The 20,580-nt window shown below is 41.5% G+C and overlaps 1 protein-coding gene across 4 annotated transcripts in view; it reads right to left on the bottom strand.

Moving 5' to 3' along the window:
• Positions 1-1,806: 1,806 nt before the first annotated feature.
• Atp6v1a (ATPase H+ transporting V1 subunit A) overlaps positions 1,807-20,580 on the bottom strand; it is a 54,270-nt gene continuing 35,496 nt past the window's right edge. For all 4 annotated transcript variants that reach the window (XM_037209749.1, XM_028872093.2, XM_028872092.2 and 1 more), the window contains exons 10-16: positions 18,221-18,343; positions 18,023-18,137; positions 16,028-16,091; positions 14,575-14,778; positions 7,116-7,210; positions 5,246-5,417; positions 1,807-3,853 (exon numbers count right to left, since the gene is read on the bottom strand). In XM_037209749.1, coding sequence (XP_037065644.1) covers positions 3,761-3,853; positions 5,246-5,417; positions 7,116-7,210; positions 14,575-14,778; positions 16,028-16,091; positions 18,023-18,137; positions 18,221-18,343 — 866 coding nt within the window. In that variant the 3' untranslated portion in view covers positions 1,807-3,760. The remainder of the gene's footprint in view (positions 3,854-5,245; positions 5,418-7,115; positions 7,211-14,574; positions 14,779-16,027; positions 16,092-18,022; positions 18,138-18,220; positions 18,344-20,580) is intronic.

The raw sequence follows: 20,580 nt of genomic DNA, 5'->3' as shown, positions 1-20,580 counted from the left end.
CTTCAATCTGTGGCAGCCTATTTAAAGGGCATGGCTGAAGGAAGCCTTGCTCTTTGCCTGCTTGCTTTCACTCTCAGGCCCATCCCTTCTTTGGTAGTAGAGCCTACTTCTTTGGGATTCTGGTGTGTACTTCACACCAGCTGAGGCATCCAGCCTCATGGACTGAACTCCTGGATTCTTGGACTTTTCATCGGGAGCTAGCCATTGTTGGAATAGTTGGACCATAACCCATAAGCCACTCTAATAAGTCCCACATATATATATGCTATCAGTTGTTTCTCTAGAGAACCCTACCTAATAACACCCTGTGCTATAGTTAACTTTGGTTGCCAGTTTTACTGGATCTTGGATGAACAAGAGTAAAGTATCTCAACACACCCAATAAGAGATTTTCTGGATTACATTATCTAATCTGGGCAGCACCTTCCAAGGGACAAGACTTTTGCTTTTTTCCCTGCTTGCTTTCATGTTGTGCAGGCAAACCATCTACTCTGCTGTTGCCATTCTTCACCAGCATCCGAATTCAGTCTCCTTGGCTTCCAACATGACTGAAGACAAGTGGCTCTTCGAGCAATCCTCTGGACCTTCAGCACTAGACTACGATGCTAAGGCTGCAGCCTGTGGACCAAGCAGCTACCATATTCTAGGCATATCCAGGGTAAGACAGCCATTTTTGGACTACTCAGTACATACTGTATGAGCCAAACCAATAACCAACCTTTGTATACTTTCTGTTCCTCTGGAGCACCCTGACAAATACACAAGTAAATCACATTTCTTGGCGTGATTGTGTGGCCATTTCCAGAGATGGTTAGTATACCAACTAAGAGGGAAAGGCCAGCCCTAACTGTGGTTGCCTTCATCCAATAGGCTGGGGGGTCTTGGTGGAACAGAGGCAGGAGAAGCCAGCTAGTGCAAGCTCCTCTCCTTTTGAATGTCTGTTGCTGTTGCCATCACCCATAGATGTCTCCAGCTTCTCCAGCCTTCCCATATGAACTCTCAAGGAAACTTCTCAGCTAACAGCCTTGGCCTAGGGCTGTGGTTTCATCAGTCCCTCTTATACTGAGGCTTCCAGCTTCTTGGACTGAGTAGCTACTGGGTGTTGGCTGTTGAGCATGTAGATGGCCACTGTTGGACTATGCAGTTCCAACCAGGCAAGCCAATCTGATAACTCCCACATATACACATCTAGATAACATATTGGAGAGCTACAATGGATGTTGGTAAATTGCTACATTAGGTCTAAAATTATTGACATTGTAATTTATAAGACAGTTCAAACTGAACAAAATTGAAATGAGCACCATGGATCACCTCTAATTTTGAACAAACACTTAAGGCAGTGGTCAGCATGGGTAAGAGTCCGCACACTGTACTTTCCACCCACTGTACGATGGGACTGTAGGATGCTGTGTAGACTGTTGTAAATGCCACAATTCAACTTCATGATGCAAGTAATCGACACAGTAAAACATTTTCAAAAAGCACATATTGTAACATTAAGTCAAAATATAAAGTGGAATGTTTTCTAAGAGATCTTGCCCCTCATCGCCCCCCCCAAAAAAAGGAAAGGAAAGTTAATTTAAATCCATTTTTATTTTTCATAGATTTTAATAATTATACATTACTCTTGACATAAAGATGGTGAAATCTTAAGGGTAAGGAGGCAGTTTGTATGGCCTCTTCTATTTGTTGTTCAGGATGGAAGTTTCCAAAGGTGTGAGAGTTAACACTGGAAAAATACTTAAGAAACTTGTGTAACTGGCTGCACTCAGGAGCAGGCACAGCACAATAAACAGAACTGCATAATCTTTAAAAAGATCGCTGTGTTTTAACATATCCTTACCAAGGAAACACTACCAGTGAACAATCCAAAATTCTGCAATGTGGATAAAAGGAAAGTTACAGTGGAAATCTGAGCAACATTTCTCTAGCTTCTTCACACTCATCCATCAACATTCTTAAAAGGAGGAAGAATGCACATCTCAAATCCAGGACAACAAGGAACGAACTTGGTCAAGTAGTTTCTTTGGATCATTCACTCTGATCACGAACCTAGTTAGCTGGTAGGTGTAAGCAGAAGGTTTTTGAAATCTTTTTCATTTCCACTAGTCAGGGCCTCTGGATACGAAGCCACATTGGAAGCAAACTGATTAAGCAGCACCGTTAATCCACATCTCAACAAGTCATTGCATAATCCACATCTGTCAACATTGTTTGATAGTTCTGAAAAGGTTACACGAAGAACATCCTTCCTGAATTGCAGTCCGCCGTGTACAAACACGCACTGTGCAAGGATTTACACATTATGTCTGAACTATATACTGTCTATGTCTACCCAAAAGACCAAAAGAAACGTACCACCTAATAATTTAAATAACATACTGAGGCTTAAAAGAAAGACTTCACGTTATTACACTTGTGTACGTGAGAGTGTCAGACATGTTCAATACTCTCCTGAAGAGGAAGCATGGTGCCAGCACGATTAGCCGGAGAGTGAGCAGGGGACTACCTCTCCAAGCTCTCAGAAATGTGCCTCTTTATGCAAACATGGAAATTATTACTTAAACATACTGAAACAGTGAGAAAAAATTGATTGTTTCCTTTTTTTATGACCCAGTTTTTGTTACTAGTTAAATACAAGAACAATTTCATCTCTAGCAACAGAATGGGAACTGTCATGCTGCTATGCCCACAGATACTCTGAGAAGCTTTCTGAGCCAGTGAATAAAATACACGGAAGGTTGTATTTTCTGCAATTGGTAGACCCACTGTTTTCAGAATTTCAACAAGCAAACACACATATGACACATGTACCTTGTAAAAATAATGCCACTCTGGCCCCAAGAATTACCCCAGCACAGCTGGTTCTTACAGGGTGAACTGCCTGTAACCACTATCCTGTTTCTCTGTGGTCTTCCAATTCCCACTGCCACTCTGAGAAGCTTGTCCACCTATGTTTGAGGAAAAGAATGGCTATGATGTGGATCACATTTCCAATGATTTTTAAATTGTACTTAAAAAAAATATTTCTTAGTAATTGAGTATATAAAAGTCCTTGATATTGAATTTCTCTTAGTGAAATAAAATACGCTTTAACAAGATGATGGTAATTTAAGTTTGACCACCTGGCTCTTTTTTTTCTTTCTTTCACATTTTCAGAGGGAACTGATTTATCTCTTATGCTCAGCCTTGTAAATGCCTGTAATAAAGACAAAATAGTTCCCAAGTGCCCCATAAACAGTCCTGATTGATAATGGGGAAGCGAGGCATAATTGGAACATTAATCTTTTCCGTTTTTAAATGGAAATATTTCTTGCAAAAACGGTTACTCAACAAAACACTGAGCTGCAAGTGGTCTGACTACACAGGCGGAGTCTCTTCCTAAGTACCTGACCACAGGCACAGAGAGAGAGCTGGCCTTCCAGTCCTAGTAGAGTGCATGCAGTAGTCCTGTTTACAGTTTAATGGAGACGAGCGAGCGACGGGGGAGTCACCTTGCACACAGTTACAGTAGCGGAGCCATGTGTATCAAATGCACTACAGCCACCACTCCGGAGAAAGGCCAGGGAGCCCCTTCCAACACTGGCACACAGGAATGTTTGTTTTGTAAGACACACCAAAGGAACAGCAAAACAAATGACAACACACACAGGCACTAGTCTCAAAGCTGCACAACATGGAAGCAAAGGGTTTGAGATGAGAAATTCAGGAAAATATACACATGAGCTTGCTGAGGAGGAGGAAAGAGACCACAGCTCTAATCTTCAAGGCTACGGAATGCATTCTGCATGTCTTCAAGAAGCTGTGCGTAGTCCGCCTTGATCTTTGCCTCACCATCTTTTACTGGATCCTGAAAAAGAAAATAGTACAAATTTAATTTACCTTTGGGAAATAATTGTCAAGATGATAAGCTACTTATTAAAATGGAGCACTAGGTTAGGTTGAGGTACACTGGTAAATCACAGGCAGGAGTAAAAACGACACACTTCCTTTTTCAGTGGAAATGTGCTAGTGGACTAAAACAAAACAAAATCCATCATTTCATTTTGAATTTTGCCTGCTATTGACACTCAGTGATCAAACCTCAGCAACATATACATTGGTTAGTGGGAATCTTGTAGCATCACGTGTGTTACATGTTAGATGCATGTGTGTATACAACAACCAGCAGTTAAAATTCAGTGAGTTTCCTGTGGAAGGCCTGAGCATCACACTCATATGGGAAGTGAGACATGTACAATAGCTAATACAGCACAGTTAACTGAATCTAGGTCATCAGGTTAGCAGCAAGTACCGTTACCCACTAAGCCATTTTGTGGTCTCCAGAGCATCATTTTCAATGGGTGATCACTACATATGCTCATATATCATGACTGAGAAATAATGCACTGTAATCCAATTCATCAAATATTTAAAAAACACTCATATATTTGGGTTTCTACTGGTAAGTTCACTTAACTGGTTAAACTTTGTTTATGAGAATGTGGAGGCTAGATGAGGTAATAGCGCTTTAGTAAAGTAACTGCTGCCCAGCCAGGAATCCACTCTAACTGCCTAGTAGCTAAGACAGAGAAAACACATTAGGATATATTTTAGACAGGACACACTGTAATGTGTATACATGTGCCTGAGTGTATATCTGCACATCATTTGTGTGCGGAGCCCTGGGCGGGGGGTGGGGTGGGGTGGGGGTGTCAGAGAAGGTGCCGGATCCTCAGAGTTTCAGGGGTTGTGACCCACCATTTAGGTTCTGGGAATTGAATCCAGGCCCTCTGCAAGATCAGGAACTGTTGAGCCACCCCCCAGCCCCACAAACAGGACATAGTATAATCTTTACTACTGGAGTTCCCGCGGGAACAGAACTGGGACGATTGTTTTGGTTTTATACAACCTATAAGCACTGTAAAATGAAAAAAGGCGAATTTCAGGAACTTCGAGATGGCTCAGCAGGTAAAGACTTGCTGCTTTTCCAGAGGACCCAAGCTTAGTTCCCGGCACCCACACCGTGCACATGTACCAGCTCTGGGATCCAACACCACTTCTGGCCTCCACAGGTACCCACACACATGTGGCACACACATGTATCACAAATGCATATATGCACATAAATTAAAAATGCAAATCCCATACCTCAGGTTTGGAACTCAAGTAGGACAGGAAGGAAGGAAAAGTGAGGAATGGGGGCCAGGGGGAGGAAGGCTGGCTTCTCGCTAACAAAGGCTAGAGCAGAAAGAAGCGATACCTTAAATTTCATGGAGGAAAGTTTGTAGAGGATCTCCCCCATGTGCTCACGGATAATGGACCATGTGATTTTATTGTCACTCTGGGCAGTGGTTTCCACAGCTCTGCGGGCCATGTCATAAAATGAGATCATGTTGGACAGCATCCCCACTGTCTTATAGAATGGACAGAACCTAGGGAAAATGAACAACAGCGCAATTAGCAACAACCACCTACAAAGCAAACCCACCCTTTTATTACAGGAAACTTTGTGAATCGCCAGCCATTAGTTGCTTTAAACACATAGTCGGCTTCTAGTTATCAAACAGAAAACGACGATGCAGTACTGCCATACTGTTGTCAGCAGCCTGTTTGGGCACAAGCAGTTAAATATGTAACTCAAGTGGTAAAACAACCGAGCTGTAAAGACTCCTTGTGATCGGAGATAAGGTTTAATGAATAATAGGAAAGCAGAGAACAACTGCAAAGTTGCTAGTTACCCTGTTTTCTCACCGCCCTCCCTGCCTCCCTCCTCTTTTCTCATTGTGCTGAACCGAGGGTCTTGGGATATGGTAGGTAAGCTATCACCCCTCCCCCCAGCCTTTGGTTCCTTTAGTACACTCATTTTTATCTACCCATACCTTTTAAAAGCATAGACACACACGCACTCAGTTCCATGTATCTTATTACAGTCTTTCTGAAGAATTCTGCCCCTGTTTCCTTTATGTGGTGGTTCAGTTCAGGACAGATCAGAGTTCAGAAGCTAACGGACATATTGGCTTATTTTTTCTGTGCACTACATTCTGACCAATCAATCCTATTTGCTCAGTTCTCACCTTAGGTATCAGTCCCTGCCTTCCACCTTCTCTGAGACAGTGTCTCTGCTGTCCACTACTGTGTACGTATGCTCCATTAGCTTCTAGTTGGCCCCTGAGCTTCCGAGGACTCTGCTGTCTCCAGCATCCACCTCGCCACTGGGGAAGTACAGACACAGATGTGTGCTACTGTGCTTGGCTTTGTGTGGATTTGGAGGTCTGTCTTGAAATCAGGTACACTGAGCCATTTCCCTAGCTCTTTTTGGTCTTTTGTGGAGTCAAATGATTTAAGACAGAGAGGGCTAGCTTAAGACAAAAGGCTCGAATTCTCAATGTTTAGGAGAAACAGGTTCTGTAAACAAGCTCCAGCACTCTTAGAGAAATGAAAACGGGCAAGCACTGGGCAGGGGTGGAAGAAGGTAGGAAGGGCTCTCAACAAGGTCTTTTGTAGCAAGAAACTTGGGACCCTTGTGAAATAAGGCAGGGGAATATGTACAAAATGAATATGTAGGCAAGAGCAGAGAAAGCAGCAGGAGAGAAAGATGAGGCAGGGGATGTTCCCCCAGGTCTGCATACACAGCCATGATTCACTCTAATTATGAACATTTGTGTGAGTAAAAACACTGTCAGAATTGGACTAACAAGCAAATTGAGACAAAGGGGCATATTAGACTGTCTGCTATAAACATACAAAACAAGCAATATACAGAGTCAGAATGTACTTGTGTGAGAAGGTTTTCAATGTGCAGGCAGCTTCTTTGCCAAAACATAACAGAAAGTCTTCAAATGTCTGTAACTCCAAGATCTGACACCCTCACACAGACATACATGCAGGCAAAACACCAATGCACATAAAACAAACAAACAAACAAAAATATATTATTAAAAAAAAGGTGGGGGTGGAGGAATTACAGGCCTGGCATGGTGGTGAACACCTTTAATCCCAGGACTCTGGAGACAGAGCCAGCAGACCTCTGAGTTTAAGGCCAGCCTGGTCTGCAGAGTGAGTTCCAGGGCAGCCAGGACTACACAGAGAAACCTGTCTCGAGAGAAAAAAAGGAAATTAGCACAGCGTACCTGTCATAAGGAGTGTACCCATTTTGTTGTAGGAAGTCATCTTTGATAAGTTTTGCTACCTCCAGAGTGATTTTATCTGTCTCTGCTAAAGAAGCCTAGGAAACAAAAGGATATTTTAAGGAGTTTCATCCTGTTGTGTGGAATCAATGGCAACAAATCAATTGGCAAGCAGACATAACACACAATCACTTATCACTGATAAATGCACAACCTTTGATTGTTTAATAGTGGTAAACAGTACATGATATAAAATTTAGCATCTACAAGTTAGGCATAGTGGCTCATGCCTGTGATCTCAGTACTTGGCCAGCTGAAGCAGGAGGATTACAGTGAGTTCCAGGCAAGGCAGGGTGGCAAAGTGAGTTTCAGGAAGGTCTGATTTGTACCTCTCAAGGTTCTTCAGTAGTATAAAGCACTATCATATTGTTGTGAAACATTTTATCTTGGACACCTAAAACTCCAAGCCCACAAACTGCATCATTCTTCTCCCTATTTTAGACAGCTGATATAAGTAGAATCATACACCATTTGCTTTGTGACCAGCTTATTTCATTTCAAATGTCCTCATCATTCATCTGTGCTGTAGCAGGTGACTAATTGTCCATTCATTCACTAAAAGGTGGACATTTGAATCATTTTACTCTTGGCTATATGGACAATACTGCTATGAACATGAATATGAAAGATGATTAATTTTTAAAAAATTATTATTTTGTGTGTATTAGTGCTTTGCCTGCATGTATGTATGTGTATTATGTTTTTTCCTGACTACCAGGGGTCAGAAAAAGGCATTGGATGGATGATAATGAACCACCATGTGAGTACTGGGAATTGAACTCTGCAAGAACACTTGCTCTTAACTACTGAGTCATCTCACTAGCCCCAATCACTATTTAAAAGCATTAATGTGCATGTGTGTACACCTGTGTGTGCTGGGATTAAAGGCGTGCACCGCCACCGCCTGGCCCCATACCCATTTTTAAAAGAACCGTTTTCTACCCTACCTTGTCTCTATTATTTGAATTTAGTTTTTCAGCTTGTTTGACAGAAATCTATGTAGTTCATAGAGTCACTCTGTTGTTAACATTACAGGACGGTTAGAACGATGGTGGATAGTTCAGTATTCACGTTTCTGAGTGCTGTCTGCTTGGAAAGTTAAGAACAGAGCTTCAGCCTTTAAGTACCACGGCCTCAAACACTCTGCTTGTTGGCAACCCCCTGGCCAGCCGTGAGATGATACTAACAAGAGGAGAAAGGGACAAATCCACTGAGTTCCAGCACTCTGGGATGACTCGTGTGCATTAGCACCTCACTCAGGTGAGGATCAAGTCTTTCAGAGCTTTCTTAAAAAAAAAAAAAACTCTTCACCTCTATTTCTTTCTTCACCACACTTAAATATTAAGCGTGCTTGATGTGTTTTTGTTTTAATTATGGAAAAAAATGTATGTTTTGCTTTGTGAAAATATTTTTCATTACTTAAAACATTCTCCAGTGTTTCTGACTGGTTGATTTTAAGATCCACCATGTCGTTCTGTCGTGCATAATTCACTTCTTTCAACTCTGGCAATTTCATTCTGTCTAGACGTCCTCCATTCTTTACCTTCTATCTTTGCCCCTGGCAGGGGGCACCAAAATTTCATCTCATTTTCTACTATTATAAATGCTAAGGACTCAAGGTACCCCGCACATTCTGCCTACAATGGCCACTCCAAATGACACACCACCAACAGCACACCAGTCCCAGAGCCCACAGTACTTGGCAACACCCAGCTGAACAATTTTTGCCACTCAAACTAGTATTTGTTGTTTGAAGGATGATTATCCACAGGTTTGTGATATTTCTAGTTTCCTTTTCTCATCTGTCTGCTCTACCCTTTGGTTATATTTTAAACAGTAGACCATCAACTTTATTTGCTGAAAACTTCCTTTAAAACTTACTACATTTTATTTCATGTGTGTGAGTGTTTTGCCTGCATATATGTTTGTTGTACCCACATGTACCAGGTGTCCACATAGGCCAGAAGAGGATATCTGATCCTGTTGGGGAATATTATTTTAAAATATGTTACTTTTGTTTATGTTGTATTTGTTTAACTCTGTGAAGCTGTGTTACTATGCCTGTCAAAAACACCTGATGGTCTAATAAAGAACTAAATGGCCAATGGCGAGGCAGGAGAAAGGATAGATGGGGCTGGCAGGCAGAGAGAAGAAATAGAAGGAAAAAAATCTGAAAAGTAGCCCCAGAAGGAGGAAGACATCAGGGGCCAGCCACTCAGCTACACAGCAAGCCATGGAGTAAGAGTAAGACTTACAGGAGTAAGAGAACAGGAAAAGCCCCAAGGCCAAAGATAGATGGGTTAATTTAAAGTTAAGGAAAGCAGGCAAGAAACTAAGCCAAGCTCAGGCCAGGCATTCATAAGTAATAACAAGCCTCCGCATGTGATTTATTTGGGACCTGAGTGGCAGGCCTCCCAAAAGAGCAAAATAACCAACATGATCCCTTGGATCAGGAGTTACAGACAGTTATGAGCCACCATGTGGGTGCTGGGGACCTTTGAAAGAGCAGCAAGCACTCTTAACCACAGAGCTATCTCTCCAGCTCCTCTGATGCTTTCTCTTGATGTTATGCTAAGGAAAATTAAGAGTCCTTTTCTAATTCTAGATAACATTAGATTTGTTTTTTTAAAATTTTTTTTATTTCACACACACACAATTATTTTTAGAGGGGGCATGTGTGTAATACACATGTAGAAGTTAGAAGACAATTTTTGGGACTGTACTTCTACCATGTGGGTCCCAGGATTGAACCCTGGTCATTGGGCTTGGCAGCAAGTGTTCTTACCATAAGACTCGCTTTTTCCCCCCTAGGGCTGGAGAGATGGCCCAGAAGTTAAGAACGCATATTGAAGACCCTGGTTTGATTCCCACACCAGCACTGGGTGCCTCATAACTGCCTATAACTCGCTCCAGGGGGATCAGACACCTCTGGCTTCCTTCCAATAGCACGTGCACTCTCATGCACATATCCACACAGGCAGGAAGACACACACATACACAAAAATTTTAAAAATTAAAAAAATAGTTTTTTATTAACATGAAAGTGTTAATAAAAGTTTTTTATTAACATGAAAGTGTTCCTCTCATACCTAAATTTTAAATCTATTTGTATTTACCTTTGTAAACAACTCAGTTTCATTTGCTTCAAACACCTAATAGTTTTCCACTGATGACTAAATAATCCATACTCCCCCTCAATTGATCTGTGAAACACTATGCAGTATCAAGGATCCATATACGCCTAAGTCTATCCCTGCTCTGTCCACTGGTCTGTTTGTGTTATCTCACCAATACCACACTGTTTTTATTACTACAGTTCTCTGTTAATACCCAGTAGGAGGACATCCCCTCCTTATTTACTGTCCTGTGTTGTTTTCCTAAGAGTGAGTCTCCAGGACGAACTTTAGAATGATTACTCATTTTCATGAAGATTTGGCTGCAGTGGGCTGAGATGTAGCTCACTAGCAGAGTGTTTCTTTAGCATGATGGGGTACAATCTCCAGCACTGAGACACGAAATCAAGTAGAAATCAGGGGGGTATCACACTGACTTTCTAGTTCAAACAAGTGGTACCGCCAAAAACCTATTCATTGACTTACTTATCAGTGTGTGTGCACAGTGCACACACGTGCACATGCTACACAGTTGTGAGGTTGGAGAACAACTGGCATTTCTTTTCTCCTTCCACCTCTGTAGATTCTGGGGCTTGAACTCGGGTCACCAGGCTTATGTGGCAAACAGCTTTACCCCCTGAGCCACCATTCTGAGCCTTGAAATGGCACCTTTTAAATTCATTCCCAAGTGTAAACTGTCTTCAGATAATCTCCTATGAGTTTAAAATACTTTTGATAGAAAAAAATGTTTTTTTTACTCAGTTCATACCTTCTTTTTTTGTTGTTGAGACCTGAGTCTAAAACATACAAATATACAAAACCAGCATTACTATGTAGCCCCTGGCTGGCCTGAGCTATGTAAACCAGGCTGGCCTCCAACTCATAGATAAGTCAGCCTCTGTCTCCCAAATGCTGGGCTTAAAGGCGTGCCACCATGCCTAGCTATGACCTCTATTTTCATGACTACTGGGAACACTGCATCATTGCTAGTATATAAAATTTCTCTTGATTTATGTTTATCTTGAATTGGGACTCCTCACCCAACTCTTACTAATTCTGCTTCTCTGTTATTTTTCTAGTTAGATGAGCACATTATTTACAAATAATGACATCTTAATTTCCGCTTTTATAACTGTGATAGCTAGTTTTTAATGTCAACTTGAAACAAGTTAGAGTCACCTAGGAAGAAGGAATCCCAAATGAAAAAAACGGCCCTACCAATTTGGCCTGTGGGGGCACTTTCCTGATTAATGGTTGGTGTTGGTAGGCCCATCCCACAGAGTGGTGTCACCCCTGGGTGGATGGTCCTGGATGACAGGAAGGCAGGTTGAATAAGCCAGTGAGAGCACTCTTCCATGACTGACTGAGTTCCTGCCCTGACTTCTCTCAGTGATAACCTCCTACCTGGAAGTGTACGGTGAAATAAACCATTTCCTCTCCAAGTTGCTTTTTGTCATGGGTTTTATCAGCAATAGAAACTCTAAGACAACAGTTTTCTTATTTCATTCTTCAGGATTTCCACATTCAACTGAACACAGTGAGAGTAAACATTCTCTCAAGACAGGGTTTCTCTGTGTAACCCTGGCTGTCCTCAAACTCAAGAGATCCACCTGCTTCTGCCTTCTGAATGCTGGGATTAAAGGCGTGCGCCACTACCACCCAGCTAGCATTCTAGGTTCAATCTTAATTTTAAGAAGAAATGCATCTGAAATGTCTCCACTCTCTAGTAAGTAAAACATGCCCCTATGTTTTAGTATATTATTTGTATTTTCATCCATTTGTGTATAGCATGTATGTGACTGTGCACATTCATGCCTATCTGGAAGGCAGAGGAGGGCATTGTGTTTCTTCCTCTATCATTCTCCCTTTATTCCTCTGAGACAGGGTCTCTCACTGAGCTAGAAGCTTGCCATTTTGGCTAGGTTAGCTAGCTGGCAAGCTTCCCAAATTTGTCCGACTCTGTCCCTCAGTGTCTGGGCTAGAGGTGTGTGCAGCCATCCTTGGCTTTCTGCATGGGTGCTGGGAACTGAATTTTGGTCCTCATGTCTGCACAACAAGTGTTTTACCCACGAAGCTGTCTGTTTCTGAGATTGGGACATGGGACAACTGAAGAAAAGGGACAAATCATCTATCCCAAGAAACAGAATGAAACGGTGTATGGGTATATATTATCTAAAAAATTTTATGTCTTCCTAAATGTTTGTTTCTGCTTTTCTCTAAAGATTTAACACTGTTGGTCTTCTAATAGTCCCAGTTCAATTAAAATTTAAAGCTGACTTTGGAGTTGGAGAATGGCTCTCTCCTTCTTTAAACTCAAGCATGTTGTTAAAAGGAAAATGCAAACTCCCTGTATCATGCCAGAATAAGAGCCATCTTCTGCTATGGTACAGGACAAAAGCAAAATTAATTAAGGGACTATTCTATTACTAATCTCAACTCTTTGATTTTATTAATAAGAACTTTTAAGATTCCTGCTACAGCTGTCTCCCCAGCTTTCTATCTTTTCAATTTATTTTAACTTTTATTCATGCCCACGTGCGTGTTTCTGTCTGATATGTGCGTGTGAGTACATGTGGAGGCCAGAAGATGGCATCAGATTTCCTGGAGCTGGAGTTAGAGGCAGCTGTGAGAGGCCCAACATGGGCTCTGGGACTGTACTCAGGTCCTCTGTGAGAGCAGTGAGTGCTCTTAACCATCAGTCCAGCCTTCCCGCCCCCTTTTTAATTTAAGATAAGGATTGCTATGCTGTCTGGGCTACTATCAAACTCCAGGGCTCAAATACCTTTTCCCTTCTATGTCCTCAGTAGCTGTAAAAAAATAGGCACACACTAGCATGTGGAACTTTGCATGTTACTTTTTACAGAGTTAAAAATTCTAGTCCTTGTTTTGTAAGAGATTTCTAAAATTATAACGGTAAACTTCAAATATATTTTACTTGTGGGTTGAGATATCATTTTCCTATTAAGTTATGATGCATTATGTTTTGCGTATGGATGTGTGTATGTTCATGTGTGTGTATACAATTTTGCATGTGTGCAGGTATACATGCGCATGTGCACATGGAAGTCAGAGGCTGATATTGGGTGTCTCTCAACTGCTTTCCACTTTAATTTTTTTTCTCACCAAACCTGGGGCTCACCAGTAGAATGGTGGCCCAACAAGCCCCAGGGACCCTCCTGTCTCTGCCTCCACAATGCCGGAATTATAGGCACACACTACCCCACCTGGCTTTTCCCAAGGTGCTGGAGAGATCTGAACTCAGTGCCTGTGACTGTGTGGCAAGCACTTCACTGACTGAGTTTTCTCCCCAGTTCCTAAGGATACAGTCTCTGTGTCGCATTTGCTCAACTTTGCTTGTTCATGATAGATTGTACTTGTAATGCCTTACTAGGTCTAAGAAGTGAATATTTAATATTTTTTATTGATATTCATAAACAAAATGTTTTTCTCAAATTGCCTTTATCTGGTTTTACAGGCCTATTTCTTGCTCCTCTGAGAGGATCACAATACTCTTTAAAAACTAGATGTGTAATATATGCTATAGATGTTAGCTATCTAATAATATTATCCTTTGTTGGAAAAAATTAGGAGGCTATTTTATCAGATATAATAAAAATAACAGGCCCTGGCATGGTGGCACATATCAGTAATCCTAGTACTTGGGAGGTAGAGACAGGAGGATTATAGGTATGAGGCTAGCCTGAGCTACACAATAATTATATAAAGAGAGGGAAGGGGTTAAGTCCAGCTAGTCTGTGTATGACCTGAGAAATCATTCACTTGTGAGATTTCATTTGACTGAGTTTATTTACAACATCTTCCTTTGGAATATCTAGACACAGACTATAGACTGTATTGAAGGTCGCATAGCTAATGATTGGAGGAACCAGACTCTGATCCTTGATTCCCAGCTCTAGTGCTCTCACAAAGATGACGTTAACTGGCCCTAATTTGATATCTAAATTGACTGGTAATGGGTATCTTCTTTTCACCTGTCATGAACCCAGGACCATGCAAATGCTACATGGAATTTTAAAGGTTCAGTTAGTTTAAAAAATACTCCCCATTTAAGGTTTTGCTTGTTTTGAGACATGATCTCACTCACAGCCCACAACAACCTGGCACTTACTATGCAGTGCAAATTGGCCTCAGAACTGTGGCGCTCTCCCCGCCTCAGGCTCTAGGGGCCGGGATTAGTCATGAGCCCTTATACCAGCCAGGCGGGCATCTGCATACCTAAATTTCAGCAACTGGTACAGCACCCCAGCACAGCCCCTGCCCTGACTCACCTTCCCCACAAGCTGCACAATTTCTGCCAGGTCCTCTTCTTCCTGCAGAATCTCCTTAGCTTTGGTCCTCAGAGGAACAAACTCTGTGAAGTGTTTGTCATAGTACTCGTCCAAGGCACGCATGTACTTGCTGTAGCTGATGAGCCAGTTGACAGAGGGGAAGTGCTTGCGTTGAGCTAGCTTTTTATCCAAGCCCCAGAACACCTGATTGAAAACAGGAAAAATTAGACTTCTTTTACAAAGTAGTGCAGTATATCTATTTGTCCCCAGTTAGCACTTTTTAACTCCTTAGGCCAATTATGTATCATATTAGCATATATAAATATAACTGAAATAGAATAAAATGTACAAAAACCAAACTTAACTAAAAAACACATTTCTCCATTTTCAGGGTGGGTAATATCTACAAATCAAACTTATTCCAATTTCCTTAAAACTACATCAAATGTGATAGTAAAAAGGAAAATGGGTGCAATTGAAGATTATTATGGTATAAGAACAGAACAAGAAGAAAGGCTGATTAAGATGGAATAGATATTTACCTCAATTAAAATCCTTAAAAAGTTCTGATGAATTCAAGTTCCTATCATTGTGAGTCAATTAAATAATATTTGACATTCATTTTCTGAGGCCAAACACTCCAATACTTTATGCATTGCTAACTTTGTTCCACTTCCCTCCCACAATTTAAAACCCAAAATTTAGCAAATATTAAATACTTTGATAACTATAGATTTAGCCTGTACGATTTCATCTGATACTGTCAGAAACCAAGAAAGATTGTTCCTACATACAGACAGACTTACAAACATATTGACATTGTTTTACACTACAGCTCTGATTCACACACATCTTTTATTCAGGCTTCTTTAATGACTAGCCATCACTTATAATTATGCCTTGACTCAGGCAAACAACCGTCTAGGCAGACAGCACCTGTTCCACGTTTGCTCTCACCTGGTATGGTTAACGAAGACAAGAGAGTGCAACAACTGTGCCACTCTGGAGCCCACATTCAGTGCGGGTGCCTTTCCTGCACTTTCCCTCCTGATACCAGATGCAGAGGTAGGTGACAGGAAAGCAGAGGAGCCAGGCTCCAGTCCTGACTGAAGATGCCCACTTTCTGACGGGACCCTCTGCCTCAGACTAGACTGTGAAATTCTGGCATTAAGCAGCTTGGGGCCTATTTAGTTCTCTAGTTAGAATTAGTTTAATGAGTAGGATAACTCTTAACATAAAGAAAACTTTGCTACCTGGGTGTATTTCCAGACTTCGGTTATGTTTATTATAAACTGTTAAGAACTAAGAATAAACAGAATATATTATATTTTCACAATGTTAAGGATGCTATTAAAGCATTTTTTTTATTGCTACCAATTCTTTAGTGACAAAAGTAAATATCTGATGATCACTTAGTTAAATTACAACTGCAGATGGCAGAGGGGAGACATACCTGAACAATACCCAGAGTAGCAGATGTGACTGGATCAGAAAAATCACCACCAGGTGGAGAAACTCTAAAAACAAAATACTACCATTAGAAAAGTTCATGAGCAGGCGGTGGTGACATACACCTGTAATCCCAGCACTCAGGAGATAGAGGCAGGTAGATCTGAGTTCGAGGCCAGCCGGTTTACAAAGTGAGTTCCAGGATAGCAGGGTCGTTACACAGAGAAACTGTCTCAGAAAAACAAATGTTTGTGAAAAATAATCAAATATTTGAAAATTAGAAATACAAATACACATAATATGAACATCATTTTTTTGTTTGTTTGTTTTGAGACAGGTTTTTTTCTGTGTAGCCTTGGTTGTCCTGGAACTCACTCGGTGGACCAGGCTGCCTCGAACTCAGAGATCTGCTGGCCTCTGCCTCCCAGTTTTGGGATTAAAGGAGTGTGCCACCAATACCTGGCAAAACACCAACTTATAAAAAAAGTTAATAAATTTTATTTTTGTTGCTAGAAATAAAATCCAAAGCTTCATGCCTAAGCACATAAGCTATCAGCACATTATACCCCAGCCCTATGTAAAAAAGACATAAACACAGAAACAGTTTTTGTGCATACAGATTTGCAGAGGTGAGTGTATGTGTAGCAGGGAACACATGGAGGGCCGAGGACAACCCTGGGATCAGTCTTTGCCTTCCTCCTTGTTTGAGACAGTTTTTGTTTGCTCTTGTACATGCTGTCTTGGGGGCTTCTGGGGCTTTCCTTTCTCTACCTCCCATATTGTGTAGGGGTGCTGGGATTAGAAAAGTGTCCTACTAGCCCAGCACAGTGTCGCACACCTTTAATCCCAGCACTCAGAAAGCAGAGGCAGGAGGATCTCAGTGAGTTCAAGGCCAGCCTGGTGTACAGAGTGAGTTCCAGGACAGCCAGAGCTACACAGAGAAACCCTGTCTTGAAAAAACAAAACAAACAAAGAAAAAAGTGCTCCACTACGTCCTGTTTTAAGTGGGCTCTGGGAATTCAGTGGACCACTTCCCAGCCTTAATGTTTGCATATATATAACTTTAGAAGTAAATGATCCTGGGAGAAAAGTCTTGTTGAAAATAAGAATGACGACTAATTATTGAATGTCATCTAGTATGAGAAATGAGACAATCATTTACTGTAATTAGTTTCATTTCTAATCAACAAGATGAAATAGGAAAGTTCTGAGAATAAAGTATGGCTTTATGTGGTAATTGTAAATCTACACTTTGTCTTTAGTAAGATACAACTTCATCTTAACATGTCTGCAATTTTAAAGTCACTCCTAAGATACAGTGACTTGGATAAACTAAATCAGGGAAGTCACACCAATGAAAGCCAAAGATACAGCGACAGCCTGAGTTGCTTCACAAAGTGCCTCTGAAGCGCTGCATGTAACTCTACTTCAGAACTAGCACTCCCAGAAGAAGGTAAACATGCTCTCTTCCCCCTCCCCCACTCCTGTGGGTCAGGTAGGTATGTCTGCACAGGCCAGTGGATGACTTCAGCCATTGTTTCTTGGGAGCCACCCACCTGTGTTTGGAGACAGAATCTCTCTCAGGGCCTGGAGCTTACCAAGTAGGCGGGCCTGACTGGCCAGCAAACTCCAGGGACCGACCTGTTTCCACCCCTATCCCCAGTATTGGAATAAGAAGCATGTGCCAACATGCCTAGCTTTTTTTTCTTTTTAATGTAGGTTCTCAGGATCGATCTCAGGTCCCCCTGTGCTTATGTGGTAAACACTTTACTGACTGATCAATTTTCCTAGCCTCTCTCTTTAAAATCAATCACTTTCTTTTTCTTTTGAGAAGTAAACAGCATTAAGCCGGGCATGGTGGTACCTGTCTGTATCCCAGCACTTGGTTGGCAAAGGCAAGCAGCTAGTCCCAGGCCAGCCTGGGCTACATAGTAAGCGCATGTCTCTACTCAATAAATAAACAATTACATAAAGGAAAGCAAACAGTTCGGCTGCTTACGCTCCTACGATGCTGACACTTCCTTCTCTTTCAGGGTTCCCGAGACATTTCACTCTGCCTGCTCGTTCATAGAAAGAGGCCAGCCGGGCACCAAGATAGGCAGGATAGCCACTATCTGAAAGACAAAAAGGAAAGTTTAAGAGCAGGTTCTAAGCTAGCCACTAAAATTCTATCAGTGACAACCAACACAAGACTTACCTGCAGGCATTTCTGCTAAGCGACCAGAGATTTCTCTGAGGGCCTCAGCCCATCTAGAGGTAGAGTCAGCCATCATACTGACGTGGTAGCCCATGTCACGGAAATATTCTGATAGTGTAATTCCTAAATTGAGAAGAACACTGTTAAGTTACACTGTCAGAACACAAACTACTGACTGTTTTGTCCCTAAACTTGAATCCATGGGCATATTATGTGTCTTGTTAGCCACTTCCCAAAGTTTGTTCTTCTAGGCACACAGCTTAGCCATATTCCCAAGCATCTTGTCCATTTAGATAATACCATTTAACCAACCTCAATCTAACAGAATGTGATTAAAAATTCTATGTTCCATGGCCAGGCAAGTTATGCATTTTTCTAGACTTCCCAAAGCCCACAAAACATGTGCCGAAGACCAGGGAGTCACTTTTGGACTTCAGCACAGGAGGCTGAAGGAAGCTTCAGCCCAGAATGAAAAGGAGCCCCAGCCACTTGAAACAGCGTCTACTCGGTGACCAACTGTAACTGGAGGACTTTTGATGCCACAGCCAACCCTACTCTACACATTCTAAAACCAGGAAAAGGGTTTATGTCCCGCTCTCTGTTTATATTAATTAACAAAAATAAATTTCCAAGCACAGCTTGTCTGCACCATACATCCATCTCTCTCTCTCTCTCTCTCTCTCTCTCTCTCTCTCTCTCTCTCTCTCTCTCACACACACACACACACACACACACACTTTTTTTGTTTTTTGTGAGACAGGGTTTCTCTGTGTAGCTTTGCGCCTTTCCTGGAACTCACTCTGTAGCCCAGGCTGGCCTTGAACTCACAGAGATCCGCTTGTCTCTGCCTCCCGAGTGCTGGGATTAAAGGCATGCACCACCACTGCCCAGCCAGACATGTATATTTAACTAAGCTTGTTGACATGAGGAATATCTCCAGTCTCTAAAACTCTGATGCACAGACCCAGCCCTGTCCTAAAAAGTAAAATACCAAGAAAAGAAGTTTCTGGGTCTTAGCTGTTATTTATCTCAGCCAAACTTTTCCAACTCCAATCTACTAAGATGGAATAAAGCCTACCCTATATACTTATATTATTAGAGAAAATAAAATACATATAAACAATTTCCAAAAATATATACTATATACAACTTAAGGTAATAGAAATGTACAGCTATGGTTATATTGTCAGTGTCTCCAAACCTAATGCCCTGATCTTTGTTTTAGCAAGAAAACAAACAAAGAAACAAAACCCAAGAAAACAAGCTTATATAAGCAAAGAGAAAACATTGTTGTAAATCAGCACTTTATTACATACCCCAGTGCATGATTCAGAATAAAAAACACCAGTATAATATAGTTTTAGAAACAAGTCTTTAAGAAATGCTACTTATGAATATTTAGACTTAAAAACACACACCACACAGCTATTCCAATCTAATGTTTAGAACAGACTTTTTATATAAGCACAGATGTGTTTAAGGTCTGTGATGAAATGCTACCAACACTTGTATGTTTATATCAGATAACTTCATAGAAAAGATAAACAGACACAAGTGATCAAGACTTCTCTCATGACCTACACATGGATTTCAGTGCCTACGAAGAAAAGCCGAAAAGAAAACAACAACGACTCAGACAGAAAGCAAAGGGTGAAGCTGGGGACGCACTGAGGTAATGGGGTTTGCTCACTAGCCCTGGGGCGGGGGTAGGAGATGGAAAATCAAAACACAAACCGAGGTGCACTAGTAGATTTAGAAAAAAAAGCAGTATCTTCATTGATCAAAGAGCTTTCATGAATCAATATAAAAGACAACTACCACTCCAAAGGAAAGCAGACAGCAGGCAGTTTTGAAATGGTTAACATACATGGGAAAGTTAGTTCACTTGACATTGCAGACTGACCAGGATGTAACAAAGCAACAACTGGTAAAATGTCACTCATCAATTCCAGGTGTAGGTTCTTAAGTGTTCACTGTACTATTTTTCAAGTTTTCTATGTGTTTGCTACCAAATCGGTGAAGATGAGAAACAGAATCCTTCTCACAGTTATTGTGCCACTTGATGGCTATCAGAATTACACTATAACCCCATGTTCACCACAAACATGCTGCTCAGACTATGATCATCTCGACTAGAGGTGCAGCAGTCAGGAGCACTTACTGCTCCTGCAGAGCATGCTGTTTCCGGTTCCAGCACCCAGCTGGGTGGCCTGCAGCCAGCTCCAAGGCATCTAATGCCCTCTTCTGGCCTCTGCAGGCACTGCACTCAAGCACCACCATCCCATAATTTAAAACACAAGTATCTTTTAGAAAAGATCATGCTTATGCTCTATCCATATAAAGGGAAACGGCAGCCATAG

This window comes from Peromyscus leucopus, chromosome 12 (genome assembly GCF_004664715.2).
Source record: "Peromyscus leucopus breed LL Stock chromosome 12, UCI_PerLeu_2.1, whole genome shotgun sequence".
NCBI classification, from domain to species: domain Eukaryota; kingdom Metazoa; phylum Chordata; class Mammalia; order Rodentia; family Cricetidae; genus Peromyscus; species Peromyscus leucopus.
The sequence above is the reverse complement of the archived record's forward strand: the minus strand, read 5'-3'. Positions and strand labels throughout refer to the sequence as shown.